Source organism: Nerophis ophidion, linkage group LG12, assembly GCF_033978795.1.
Source record: "Nerophis ophidion isolate RoL-2023_Sa linkage group LG12, RoL_Noph_v1.0, whole genome shotgun sequence".
Lineage (NCBI taxonomy): Eukaryota > Metazoa > Chordata > Actinopteri > Syngnathiformes > Syngnathidae > Nerophis > Nerophis ophidion.
In genome coordinates, this window is record NC_084622.1 from 63,478,159 (window position 1) to 63,493,313 (window position 15,155).

At 39.6% G+C, this 15,155-nt stretch overlaps 1 protein-coding gene across 1 annotated transcript in view; it reads right to left on the reverse strand.

Annotated features, from left to right (window-relative positions):
• The window catches only part of dennd11 (DENN domain containing 11), a 29,044-nt gene that overhangs the window by 1,576 nt on the left and 12,313 nt on the right, over positions 1 to 15,155 (reverse strand). Inside the window, exons 4-9 of the mRNA XM_061917972.1 lie at positions 14,407 to 14,560; positions 14,186 to 14,324; positions 10,018 to 10,149; positions 9,801 to 9,951; positions 1,165 to 1,233; positions 1 to 1,081 (exon numbers count right to left, since the gene is read on the reverse strand). The exon at positions 1 to 1,081 is cut by the window's left edge and continues 1,576 nt beyond it. Coding sequence (XP_061773956.1) covers positions 886 to 1,081; positions 1,165 to 1,233; positions 9,801 to 9,951; positions 10,018 to 10,149; positions 14,186 to 14,324; positions 14,407 to 14,560 — 841 coding nt within the window. The 3' untranslated portion in view covers positions 1 to 885. The remainder of the gene's footprint in view (positions 1,082 to 1,164; positions 1,234 to 9,800; positions 9,952 to 10,017; positions 10,150 to 14,185; positions 14,325 to 14,406; positions 14,561 to 15,155) is intronic.

Genomic DNA, 15,155 nt, shown 5'->3' on the forward strand with positions numbered 1-15,155 from the left:
AATCGATATTTTGAAGTAATTAGAATATAAAACCTGTTTTCATTTTTTTTTACCTTTTTTTGTTAAGTACATAAATCCATGTGTTCAATCAGAGTTTTCATGCCTTTAGTGACAATCTACAATGTAAATACTCATGAAAATAAAGGTTTGTCCAAACTTTTGGCCCCACTTTTCTGATGACGTCATTGATTTTCTATTTTTGTGGTATCACTATAGTGGTTTCAAATAGCTGAAAGCAGACACTTTGTAGACTGAGGTAACCGTTGGTACATTTTCCAGGGCCAGAAATGTGTGTGTATGTACAATACTAAGTCAAGTGTCAAGGCGACAAAAGTAGTTTAAGAAGTGTCCTAGTATGAGTGTGCATCCTGAAAAACAGTCCAGTGGCTTGTTGCAGCATTCACCATAACGTGTAGTAGAATCACATTCATTCAGACCTCAACTCAACCCAAGAAAAACACATAATTATCTCATGTTCAAGGTGCTTGAAGGTAAACAAAATTTAAAAAAAAAACAGCTGATAATGGACAAAGACTTCTATTGCTTTTTTTTTTAAAGGCAAAAAGAGTGGCCAAGCCTTTAAAATGTCCAAAACTCAGTCGTACTCCATAAATATGAAGTTAGAGAGCAAACGTGCTGTGTTATTACTGACCACACATTCAGTGTAGAAGCACAAACAAAAATAGTGCAGTGATAAGACGGCTAAAAGGAGCACCGGCGTCTCAGAGGGAGTCCATATTCTCCGTCGCTAGCCCGAACGACAAACGTAAGAAAAGAGAGGAAACGCAGGCAAGGCTCAAGGTGAACGTTTTGTCTGAGTGTGTACAGTTTGTGTGGGAGAACCTTCAAGTCGCCAACATCCGTTTGAATCCCAACTTTCCAAGGCTAGTGGCAGCAGAGGTTGTCTATGACCAGAGTGACGTCGACGCCGTACACCTCCAGCAGCTCCACCAGGAAGCAGCGATCGCCCTGAGGGTCCAGCCCCATGGCCCTCACATGCTCCGCAGTCAGGATGGGTTCAGCGCTCCCCGCCACCTCGGACAGGATCTGGAAGATGCGGTTATTAAGTTCCATGAAGAACCTGCCGGAGGAATAGGGATGAAATATTAGAGACCGGCGATATCATGACTGCTTGGGCTTGTGATCAACTGGAAAAGTACTCACACAATAATGAGATCTTCCTCGTTGGACGTGCAGTCTCCATTCACCTCTTGGGAGTACAGCAACATTTGTCTAAAAAACATTGTTGGCCTGTTAAAACCTGATAAGTTTACTCCTAATTAGAGATGTCCGATAATATCGGACTGACAATATTATCAGCCGATAAATGCTTTAGAATGTAATATCGGAAATTATCGGTATGTTTCAAAAAGTACAATTTATGACTTTTTAAACGCCGCTGTGTACACAGACTTAGGAAGAAGTACATATCAATCAATCAATCAATCAATGTTTACTTATATAGCCCTAAATCACTAGTGTCTCAAAGGGCTGCACAAACCACCACGACATCCTCGGTAGGCCCACATAAGGGCAAGGAAAACTCACACCCAGTGGGACGTCGGTGACAATGATGACTATGAGAACCTTGGAGAGGAGGAAAGCAATGGATGTCGAGCGGGTCTAACATGATACTGTGAAAGTTCAATCCACAATGGATCCAACACAGTCGCGAGAGTCCAGTCCAAAGCGGATCCAACACAGCAGCGAGAGTCCCGTTCACAGCGGAGCCAGCAGGAAACCATCCCAAGCGGAGGCGGATCAGCATCGCAGAGATGTCCCCAGCCGATACACAGGCAAGCAGTACATGGCCACCGGATCGGACCGGACCCCCTCCACAAGGGAGAGTGGGACATAGAAGAAAAAGAAAAGAAACGGCAGATCAACTGGTCTAAAAAGGGAGTCTATTTAAAGGCTAGAGTATACAAATGAGTTTTAAGGTGAGACTTAAATGCTTCTACTGAGGTGGCATCTCGAACTGTTACCGGGAGGGCATTCCAGAGTACTGGAGCCCGAACGGAAAACGCTCTATAGCCCGCAGACTTTTTTTGGGCTTTGGGAATCACTAACAAGCCGGAGTCCTTTGAACGCAGATTTCTTGCCGGGACATATGGTACAATACAATCGGCAAGATAGGATGGAGCTAGACCGTGTAGTATTTTATACGGAAGTAGTAAAACCTTAAAGTCACATCTTAAGTGCACAGGAAGCCAGTGCAGGTGAGCCAGTACAGGCATAATGTGATCAAACTTTCTTGTTCTTGTCAAAAGTCTAGCAGCCGCATTTTGTACCAACTGTAATCTTTTAATGCTAGACATGGGGAGACCCGAAAATAATACGTTACAGTAATCGAGACGAGACGTAACAAACACATGGATAATGATCTCAGCGTCTTTAGTGGACAGAATGGAGCGAATTTTAGCGATATTACGGAGATGAAAGAAGGCCGTTTTAGTAACGCTTTTAATGTGTGCCTCAAAGGAGAGAGTTGGGTCGAAGATAATACCCAGATTCTTTACCGTGTCGCCTTGTTTAATTGTTTGGTTGTCAAATGTTAGAGTTGTATTATTAAATAGAGTTCGGTGTCTAGCAGGACCGATAATCAGCATTTCCGTTTTTTTGGCGTTGAGTTGCAAAAAGTTAGCGGACATCCATTGTTTAATTTCATTAAGACACGCCTCCAACTGACTACAATCCGGCGTGTTGGTCAGCTTTAGGGGCATGTAGAGTTGGGTGTCATCAGCATAACAGTGAAAGCTAATACCGTATTTGCGTATGATGTCACCTAGCGGCAGCATGTAGATGCTGAAGAGTGCAGGGCCAAGGACCGAACCCTGGGGAACTCCACACGTTACCTTAACGTAGTCTGAGGTCACATTGTTATGGGAGACACACTGCATCCTATCAGTAAGATAAGAGTTAAACCAAGACAGGGCTAAGTCTGACATACCAATTCGTGTTTTGATACACATAACGTTGATAAACCTTAAAAGGCCCTGCCAATCACATAATATTTAGTGAATGCAACGCATACTTGGTCAACAGCCATACAGGTCACACTGAGGGTGGCCGTATAAACAGCTTGAACACTGTTACAAATCTGCGCCACACTGTGAACCCACACCAAACAAGAACGACAAACATTTCGGGAGAACATCCACACCGTAACACAACAGAACAAATACCCAGAACCCCTTGCAGCACTAACTCTTCCGGGATGCTACGTATACACCCTCGCTACCCCCAATTAAAAATCCGCCTCCCTCCCACCCTGCCCACCCAAATTCCAAGCTGCTGTTTTGAGGCATGTTAAAAAAAAAAAAAAAGAACTTTGTGATTTCAATAATAAATATGGCAGTGCCATGTTGGCATTTTTATCCATAACTTGAGTTGATTTATTTTGGAAAACCTTGTTACATTGTTTAATGCATCCAGCAGGGCATCACAACAAAATTAGGCATAACAATGTGTTCATTCCACGACTGTATATATCGGTATCGGTTGATATCGGAATCGGTAATTAAGAGTTGGGCAATATCGGGGTATCGGATATCGGTAAAAAAGCCATAATCGGACATCTCTATCCTAATGCATTCACATTTATATTATACTTAACCATTATCAAAGTAAAACAAAAAAACATTCACACAAGAGAAGTGACACACTGTTGGCATTAACGCACTTTTTGTGTCTTTATACGAGTTGAAATCAGAAAAGACGCGCATTTCCGAAAGTCTGCCTGTCCCCAAGATGCAGATTTTTAAAATTTTTTTAATCGATTATCGCTTTCCGTCTGTGTTTTGTTTTGTTTATATTCACCAGATAAAATTTCCATTCCCGTTTCGAATAGACTAGAATAGAAAATACTTTATTGATCCCTGGGGGATTGGTCGTCTTCAAAGTAATGAACTCTCCGGTACAATTTTTTAAATTTTGATTAGCCGAAAGTTTCATCAATGACAAATACTGCACTCGGACAACTTTACCGAAAGAAAGACTTAATGGTAAACAGTAAGGTGAGTGTAAAGTCAACCATTTTAACTTCATCCTGTGACATGGCTCCAGTAAATGATTTGTTTTAGTCTTTGTAAGTCCATGAAAACTTCACTTTTATCTCCTGATGGGTTGACATCGTTTACCGGATGGAGACAGGCTAGCTGTTAGCTTCAAGCTAACCAGCACCCGACCAGACTCGCCTACCTCAAAAACATACTTGGCAGGTCAACAAACGGGGCAAATATGTGCTTTTTGAAGTCTTAATGTGTGAGTAGTGTTCAAATGGAGAAGTGGCTGACAAGTTAGCAAGTGTCGCTTGCATCGCTGACTTTTTAATATTCCATGTTTTATTGTTCATAGTTAATATCGTGAATCCCACATTCTTTATTTTCATGTACATTCCGGGTCTCTCATTCAGTAAAAAACATAAAATTCCATTCCGATTTTTAAGGTGGTCTGTCATAACGTTATTTAGCATTTAATCAGACATTATGGTGTCATTATTTGTATTAGGTGGCTAATCTTGGCATGACTCTATCTTTGAAGTTGACTACATTTTGGCAAAACAACTTTTTGATGCATTTCTTTTTAAACTCATGTCTCATCAGTAACACATCCACACATAAGAATACAACAAAACATTGTGTTGTTATATTCTTATTTTACTGTTATATTGTTATTCCCGTTGTTTTTATTCTTTTTGTAATATTTCTCTATTTTGTTTCCTTTTAAACCCTCATTATTTACTTTTTACCTTTTTTTTTTTCTTTTTTTTTTTAAATTGATTTCAACTCTGTACACTGCTGCTGGAATTTTAATTTTCCTGAAGGAACTCTCCTGAAGGAATCAATAAAGTACTATCTATCTATCATTGTTGAGACTTTGACGAGAGCCAGACGTACCAGTAACGGTATGCTCCTTTAAGGGGAACTGTGCTTTTTTAATTTTTTTTATTTTGCCTATCATTCCCAATCCTAGCGTAAGACAAGAATGCAGGGGTTTTAATATCTGTATGCATTCTAATTTGTAATATACTGCAAGTAAAAGGTGGCTAACAAAAAAAGCTAATGGGAGTCTGTTTATGCATTCATAACGCCCTCTAAAAAACATCCAAAAACCACTAACAATATTCCATTCACATATGGTGACCTAATTATTACCCAATTGTAGTATATTGTTATTGTAAGCGCAAACGCAGGGGAATTAATTCTTAATTTGAAACGGGAAGATATAAACATCCCATCAGTCAGCGTCCCAGTGAGAGCAGACGTTGTACAGTAAGTATCTATTTATTATGTTTGTAGTTTGTAGTTCTTGTTTAGTTAGCACTTAGCAATACTGCCACTTGCTGGATCAGCTTATCACTCAGCTTCTAAAACTAGTAGCTCGTTCTCCGTATGGTCAGACTAAAAAAATATAAGGATGTGGATTATCATTTGTTCCAAAGTAGTTGTCGATGGCTCTCAAGAAGTATGCCATGATTAGTAATAGTCGTTGTTGAAGGAAAAAGCTAACATTGTGATGCGTCGGTGAAATTAATACGACGCTGTATGCTTCAAATGACCAAAAAAGGGAAATATTCCATTTTATTATGAATGTGTCTGTTACTACATTACCTATATACTTACTATGTGTATAAAACATTGATGGAGGGGTTTTTAGAGCGCTTTATATGCGGAATAGAGCGAATGCATAAAATAAAGAAAAACGTGAGTTTGGCTGACAAAGATTAAGAATGATGTAAAAAAAATAAATCTAAAATAAAGGCAGTTTGCCTTTGTTGCGAAGAAGACTGCTATCAGCAGCTGTCTGGGCAAATGAAGATGAAATCTGTTGATTCAAGCTGCACTTCATCTTCAACATCAATAACACTTAATATTTATAAGAAGCATAGATGCCAAGAATTACTGATTTAGCGAGGACGCTACATTGCATTGAGTACTTGTTCGCTTGTCGCTGTCAAATTTGCGGGACACAGCTAGAATGCTTGTATTATTACGATATGATTGTATTAAAAGCTCTATCATTGGCCAAATGTATACAATTTATAACATTTTATGAACCTAAATGAAATGCACATTTGCTTTGAGAGCGTGACAACAAAAAATTGGCAGCGATTGGATAGAAAATGGCTCTCATCTTATTGTAATTAATCCATCCCAGGGTCCAACTGTGACCATAATGAAACCACTTATCAATCCTACAAGCAATGTTTTAAGTTACATATGTCATTAAGGTTGAAAAATTCCAGGAATATTCAAAGTTGGAAACTTTCCATGGGACTTAATAGGAATAAACATTGAATTCAACATGCTAGATCTTGTAGCATGATTATTAGCTAAATCAACCGGATTTATTGCAAATTCAGTTGCATTTCAACCCTGCATTGTGCATTCCTCCATCACATGTGCAGTGCATTTTTCCATCACAAGCACAGATAATTCCCAGCATCCTACACACCACAGCAGGGTTATTGAGGCCTCACTAGTATTTGAGCCCAAGGACTTCATCCAGTCAGGTAAGTTTTGATGATATTACTGGGGTAAATATATTTGATCTATGGTATTTAAGTTTAATAGAGGAGTAATTGTTTGTTATTGTATGACTGTAGATTACTCTAGCTGTTCCTGTACCTGTTAAATGGTTTTGGGGCCAATATCTCTAGTTAGCTAGGTTTATGTACCACCACAGTCTCATAATGAACCGAAAATATTTCTCCGTTAGCCGTGATGCTAATTTTCTCTACGTTAAATCCCATTAATTTATGCTAACAACGTTAGCGATCCGAATTTACCTTTTCTGGGATCTGTAAAGTTCAACGAGCAAATACTAAATCAAAACGTGTAGTTTCCTCTGCCTTCTGTTCTGCTAGCCATTATGTTGTCATAGAAGAATGTAGGTTGTAGTTTGATTTAGCATGCTGTTTGAGTGTTTATTTATTCATCAAACCTATTTCTGGTCATTTTTCCATCAGTAAAATAATTTTATAGACTACTCCAATTGTTTAGATGACGGTTTATATCTGTGTGTGGCATTGCATTAATTACAAGCTTCTCATCTTATTCTACAGAATAAGATGGACGGTGTCCTACTTTGAATAATCAAAACATTTTCAAAATTTCCAAACTTTCTGAGCTTAACATCCCGGGGTGAATTTCCGGAAAGTTTCTGGAAACTTTCCACCCCTTTGAGACCTTATATGTCATATAGTGCTGGGTGATATATCGATAAACGCAGTATATCGCGGATTTGTCTCTGTGTGATATAGAAAATGACTATATCGTGATATTCGAGTATACGTTCTCACGCAGTTGCTTTTTGCTGCGGGGCATTACACTACAGGCTCTTCCCACTCCTTCCTGTGTCTCCTTCTCAGAGTGTAAGCACACCTTCTTACAGCCATCACATACTGTCACGTCATACGTCATATACGTATACGCCCTCGCGGAGCAGAGAGGTAGCAGACTGGGCAACGTTAGCTGTGATGCTAGCGAAGCCGTGCGAGTGATAATACGAGAGAAAGAAGGTGCAAATCTGTTAACAAATGAAGGAATAATTAATTCCCAAGAAAAACAGCAGGGGGTCCATCGTCTGGCAGTGGTTTGGCTTCAAGCGGGAATATGTCGAATAGACAACTTTAATTTGTCAAGTGTGGGGCACAAGCGTTGCTACCAAAAGTAGCATTACTGCTAATATGTAGCATCATTTGAAAAGTCACCTGCTAATAACTGTTTCATAAATACAGTTTTGGTCAATTGACTTAGTTGTGATTTCCTTCACTGCATGAAAGTTTAAAGTGAGTATATATTAATGCAGTATGAACAAGAATGTTTTAATTTAGACTCATAGAATCATCATACTGCTGTGATTATAAGTATCAGGTGTTAATTCAAGGCTAAGGCAAAATATCGAGATATATATCGTGAATCTACATGCCCCTAAAGCTGACCAACATGCCGGATTGTAGTCAGCTGGAGGCGTGTCTTAATGAAATTAAACAATGGATGTCCGCTAACTTTTTGCAACTCAACGCCAAAAAAACGGAAATGCTGATTATCGGTCCTGCTAGACACCGAACTCTATTTAATAATACAACTCTAACATTTGACCACCAAACAATTAAACAAGGCGACACGGTAAAGAATCTGGGTATTATCTTCGACCCAACTCTCTCCTTTGAGGCACACATTAAAAGCGTTACTAAAACGGCCTTCTTTCATCTCCGCAATATCGCTAAAATTCGCTCCATTCTGTCCACTAAAGACGCTGAGATCATTATCCATGCGTTTGTTACGTCTCGCCTCGATTACTGTAACGTATTATTTTCGGGTCTCCCCATGTCTAGCATTAAAAGATTACAGTTGGTACAAAATGCGGCTGCTAGACTTTTGACAAGAACAAGAAAGTTTGATCATATTACGCCTGTACAGGCTCACCTGCACTGGCTTCCTGTGCACTTAAGATGTGACTTTAAGGTTTTACTACTTACGTATAAAATACTACACGGTCTAGCTCCATCCTATCTTGCCGATTGTATTGTACCATATGTCCCGGCAAGAAATCTGCGTTCAAAGGACTCCGGCTTATTAGTGATCCCCAAAGCCCAAAAAAAGTCTGCGGGCTATAGAGCTTTTTCATTTCGGGCTCCAGTACTCTGGAATGCCCTCCCGGTAACAGTTCGAGATGCTACCTCAGTAGAAGCATTTAAGTCTCACCTTAAAACTCATTTGTATACTCTAGCCTTTAAATAGACTTCCTTTTTAGACTAGTTGATCTGCCGTTTCTTTTCTTTTTCTTCTATGTCCCACTCTCCTTTGTGGAGGGAGTCCGGTCCGATCCGGTGGCCATGTACTGCTCGCCTGTGTATCGGCTGGGGACATCTCTGCGCTGGTTATCCGCCTCCGCTTGGGATGGTTTCCTGCTGGCTCCGCTGTGAACGGGACTCTCGCTGCTGTGTTGGATCCGCTTTGGACTGGACTCTCGCGACTGTGTTGGATCCATTATGGATTGATCTTTCACAGTATCATGTTCTCATAGTCATCATTGTCACCGATGTCCCACTGGGTGTGAGTTTTCCTTGCCCTTATGTGGGCCTACCGAGGATGTCGTAGTTGTTTGTGCAGCCCTTTGAGACGCTAGTGATTTAGGGCTATATAAGTAAACATTGATTGATTGATTGATTGATTGATTGATTGAATTGCGTAACGGCCTAAAAATATCAAGATAAAAAAAAAAAGGCCATATCGCCCAGCCCTAATGACTTACAACTTATTGTGTTCAGTAAGACTCACTTGACTTTTAAAAAAAATCTTGTGGGATTCTTGAGGTCCTGCATTAGAGTTAGGCTTTTTAAAAGCCCTTTTTTCCCCCACAAAAACTCCACATTGTGTGAGCGCAAGGATATTGGAATTTTGTAAGCAGCATCAACATCCACACATGTTTGGTGATTTCAGATACTTTGTGTTTTTTCCTTTCTAAGCAGACTGAGATAGAATGTAAAAGTAGAAGGAAGGCATTAGGAAGTTTCCACATGAAGTACTCTGTATGCACAACCGGTAGTGAAGAAACTGCAGTAAGATAACTCTCAATATAGTTTTCCCTCTCATGAAATCCCTTAATTGAGCTTCTTATCTGGAATTCTGCTCTCAAAGAGATCACGAAAATCCCATGCTGATTTTCATCATCTTAGTTTCAGGATTGAAATAATTCCATTTCATCATTTCAGTGCACCAACTTCAGATCAAATTCTTGTATGATCCCCAATCACGTTGCATGTGATGCTAACATTACAAATTGTTGCGTACCTCTGCTCGTTAAGCTTCCTGTACCGCTCCTTATCCCCGGCGTTCGGTCGCAGCAAGGGCAGCAAAGGGCTCCTGTGCGTTTTCACATTTTGGTTATCGACGTAAAGGTCGTACAGCTCTTTCTTGTCCTCAAAAATCTTCTCCGTGGTGCCTAGGAACACATGTGCAAAATATGAAATATGAAATACAGGCTAATTAGAAGAAAAGCTGCACTCACAGGCTACATATGACAGCTCTGTTTGCAGGGCAGTGATGTCAGCTATGTTTATGTAGAAGAAGGGTCGTAATTCTGGCACCGACACGCCAATGCCAGGTAAGGACACGTTGGCCAGGCTGCAACAGCAGTACACTGAGGGGGCAAGAAAAGAAGATTACACATTGAAAAAGCACATATTTGCTTGCACAATGACAGTATGTTGACTATTGTTGAATCACTATATCATTTTAGTTATGTGCGGCCTGCAGCATTCTAATAACACTTGCTAAAAACACAATTAAAAGAATGGGAAAAAGACAAAACATTTTAAAAAAAGCTTAAATATTGATACTATCAACACTGATGACGTACATCTCAGTATATTACAAAATTATTTCAGTAGTTCAATTATATTCTGTAGATTCACAACACAGAGTGAAAGATTTCAAGAATATATTTCTTAAATTATTTATTAAAGCCAATATACACCTCAAATAGATATGAAAAAAAAATTGGCAAAAATTGAAAGAACTATTCACTAAAAAACTTAAATAGGTCTTTTAGTCAGAATTTAACTCCTGAAATCAAATAAGAGGATATTTGATGATATTGTAATTGATTAGGTGTGGTGGGAAAAGGTCTAATTTGCATGTAATTTTTGTAGACGCTGTGGGAAATACAAAGTATTTCAAAACCAAAATGTGTTCAAACTATGAACATCCATCCATCTATTTTCTACCGTTTATTCCCTTTCGGGGTGGCGGGGGACGCTGGCGCCTATCTCAGCTACAATCGGGCGGAAGGCGGGGTACACCCTGGACAAGTCGCCACCTCATCACAGGGCCAACACAGATAGACAGACAACATTCACACACTAGGGCCAATTTAGTGTTGCCAATCAACCTATCCCCAGGTGCATGTCTTTGGAAGTGGGAGGAAGCCGGAGTGAACCCACGCAGTCACGGGGAGAACATGCAAACTCCACACAGACAGATCCCGAGCCTGGATTTGAACCCAGGACTGCACGACCTTCGTATTGTGAGGCAGACGCACTAACCCCTCTGCCACCGTGAAGCCCTATAACTATGAACATATGAAAAAAAAAAAAAAAAAATATGAACATATGATTGTTTTTTTCCCAAGGCAGGTGGAGCTGTGAGTGCTTTTAGATGGAGGAAAGAACCACAGCTAGTTGCTTTTTTTGAAAAACAGTCGAGAGGGGTCCGACTACTTGCTAGATATTGAGGAAAAGTCGCTAAGTTGGCAAAACTGATCCCCCTGCTGCATCTTCTTATTCTCTGGCAGACCATGTGCATATAAAATGTGTCAAGAAGCATAGTCACAATGCTAATTTGTTCTACATTTACAGACAGTCCATGTGATCATGAGCAAGGGCAGATAAAGACAATATATGATATAAATTATATACATTTGGCTGATAATAGAGCTTTTAATACTATTGTGATAATGCATGTTGATGACACATTCTAGCTGTGTGCCGCTATTTTGACGGCGACAAGCAAAAGAAGGCCTCCTCAATGCAATGTAGCGTCCTCACTAGCGGGCGAGCGGCTGATGTCCCTCTACAGTGTAGCGTCTAAATCACTAATCCGAACATTCATTTCGGCAAATAAACTGCATTTCTAATCTAAACATGCTACACTACACACTATAGGAGGATGCAACAAAAGCAAAGCTTCCTGCTAAGTTAGAGCTCCTGATTGTAAACATGGGTGGGCTGATCAATACAAATATTTACATTAGCTATATAAGTATAACATCAGTACAAGGTGAGTCGATACTACACTGTTTAGATACCCTTTTTTGTTGTGACAAAATATAAATTGTGGTTTTTGTTACCGTTTACAAACTCGGGAAATAGGAGCCAATAGTAATTTTTGTCTTCAAATATTTTGCAATATTGATTTTATCATAAATGTCATATGTAATAAAAGGGAATATGGAATTTATTTGAATAATAATTGATTTTGTTACATTGCCATAATTTCTTTTGCTATAATTGTATTCAAATTTCAATCATTCAATGATCCTGAAAATTGTAACTACTTGGTATGAGATCGATACTCAAAATTAATTTAAAGTACCGTATCTCCTTGAATTGACGCCGGGGCGCTAATTAATTTAAAACCTCTTCTCACTCCTGCACTTACCAAAGGCATGCGGTAAAAGTAAGCATGCGCTAATTATTTTAAAAGCTCTTCTCACTCCGGCACTTACCAAAGGTATGCAGTAAAAGTTTGAGTGTGATGTAAGTTGGACCTTAAATCCTACTGAATTGCTCTTAATCTTCTTCCCTTTATACGTTTCCAAATTACCGGTATCAAAATCAGCCTCTTCCATTTTGAAAATGATGACAGGGGAAGTGTCACTCGTGACGTCACGAGTTGGACCAGGCGGTAATACTAAGCATGCGCTAATTATTTTGGGAAGCGGCAGTAATTCAAGGCAGGCGCATACTATATGCCTTGCGGCAATTCAAGGAAATACTGTATCTAAACAGAAGAGTAAGTAATTAGTACATTTTAACAGAAGTGTAGATAGAACCATTTTACAATATAAAGTAACCAGATATTAACAGTTAGATTTATAATAAATTTGAGAAATGATTACAACCAGAAATTATGTAATGTTACCACATACAGTAGAGGCCAAAAGTTTGGACACATCTAATTTTAATGTGTTTTTTTTTTTTTTTTTAATGGTCATGACTTTTTTCATTGTAGATTGTCACTGAAGGCATCAAAACTATGATACCTGGGAAGTGAAAACCCTTTCAGGTGACTACCTCTTAAAGCTCATCGAGAGAATGCCAAGAGTGTGCAGAGCAGTAATCAGAGCAAAGGGTGGCTATTTTGAAGAACTTACAATATATAACATGTTTTCAGTTATTTTAGCTTTTTTGTTAAGTACATAACTCCACATGTGTTCATTCATAATTTAAAAGTTAAAGTACCACTGATGGTGATACTACTCTCTGCATTTGACCCATCCCTTTGTTCCAAGGGAGCAGTGAGCAGCAGCGGTGGCTGCGCTCGGGAATCATTTTGGTGATTTAACCCCCAATTCCAACCCCTGATGCTGAGTGCCAAGCGGGGAGGTAATGGGTCCCATTTTTATAGTCTTTGCTAGGCCTTGGCCCGGGTTTGAACTCACGACCTACCGATCTTGGGGCGGACACTCTAACCACAAGACCACTTTTGATGACTTCAGTGACAATCTACAATGTAAATAGTCATGAAAAAAAAAAAAAACACATTGAATGAGAAGGTGTGTCCAAACCTTCCGTCTGTATTGTACATCAGCAGCCAAACTAAGACACTGTGTAACCTGTTTTAAAATAGTTGAATTATCTTTACAGAACAAATAAAATATTTGATATAAGTCTTTATCACAGGATGCTGCAATATATAATAAATATATATATATTTTAGGCCACATGGCCAATCTCTAGCAGTAAGCTGCCACAAAAAGGAATGAATGTGAAACATTGTCTTTTAACTTCTTTCAAATGGTCTCCAATTCCCTTGATTTTTCAGTATGATAAAAAAATAAATAAAATCACAAAATGAGGTGCAAAGAAGTTCTACGCTAAATCCATCAATCCATTTTCTACCGCTTATTCCCTTTTGGGGTTGCGGGGGGCGCTGGCGCCTATCTCAGCTACAATCGGGCGGAAGGCGGGGTACACCCTGGACAAGTCACCACCTCATCGCAGGGCCAACACAGATAGACAGACAACATTCACACACTAGGGCCAATTTTAGTGTTGCCAATCAACCTATCCCCAGGTGCATGTCTTTGGAAGTGGGAGGAAGCCGGAGTACCCGGAGGGAACCCACGCAGTCACGGGGAGAACATGCAAACTCCACACAGAAAGATCCCGAGCCTGGATTTGAACCCAGGACTGCAGGAACTTCGTATTGTGAGGCAGACGCACTAACCCCTCTGCCACCGTGAAGCCCGTTCTAAGCTAAACTTCATCTTAATTCATCCTTGAAGGCATTGACTGGCTAATTTTTCCAGTAAGTAGAACATTACTCTATTATTTATTACCATTCAGCACACCTTATCTGAAGGTGTATTCATGAGCAATGAGGTCACACTGTGTTACAGCAAGTACATCATCCGATAGATTCCGAGCAGTACAAAACCCAAAGAAGCCTCTCACCTCGATAGCAGACCACGCCGACAGGCGGCGGGGAGAAGATGAGAATGCGCTTCCTCAGCAGCGCGAACTTCCACAGCACCATAATGTGCTCTCCGAAAAATTGGACGAATTGGGACATGCAGCCGGCTGGATGAGTGATCTGCAGCCAGCATAACAAACAACATATATTCGTTTAGGGACATACTACACCATACACGGAGTGTAATTTAGTTCATAATGACCTTCATTTCCGGGTGCATACAGCGGTTGATGCTAGTCACACTCAAAGTATGGCATTCGTTGACCAAGCGGTTTCCTGTCAGTGGGAGAATGGCTTTCTTGTCCTCATAAAATGCCTCAAGTGGAGAATAATGACCAAGATTCTTCAACTGGAGTCTGTAAAGCAGGGGTGTCAAACTTGTTTTTATTGAGAACAACGTTGCAGTATGGCTGCCCACAAAGGGCCGCTTGTAACTATCAATAAAATATGAATATAATAGTATAAGGATTTGCGTCATGATATCATCACACAATTGCTCATGCATTTGATTATTGCATTTTATAATGTACACTGTAAAAAAATGTGTGGATTTATGGTTTGAAAACAGGTCGTATTTACCGTAAAATTTACGGTAAATACAGTCTTTTTAGGGTAAAATTCTGGCAACTGTACTGACAGTTTCCACGTGTGTTACTGTAAATTGCACCACCATTTTGTTATTTACAGTAATGTGCTGTAAAAAAACACAGTACTTTTTACAGTAAAAACTAGCAGCTCAGTCGCCACTAAATACCACAAAATCTTTTGTGTTTTTTTTCAGTGAACAATTTGATGGATAACTTGCTTGAAAATAATAAATCAAGCATGCATATATAATTTATTTTCATTATTTGAAACAAAACATTTTTTAGAAATGATTGATAGTGTAATATGTGTGGCATTACTAGTTTAAATAACATCAAACTTTAAAAGATATGCAAGACTACTGTA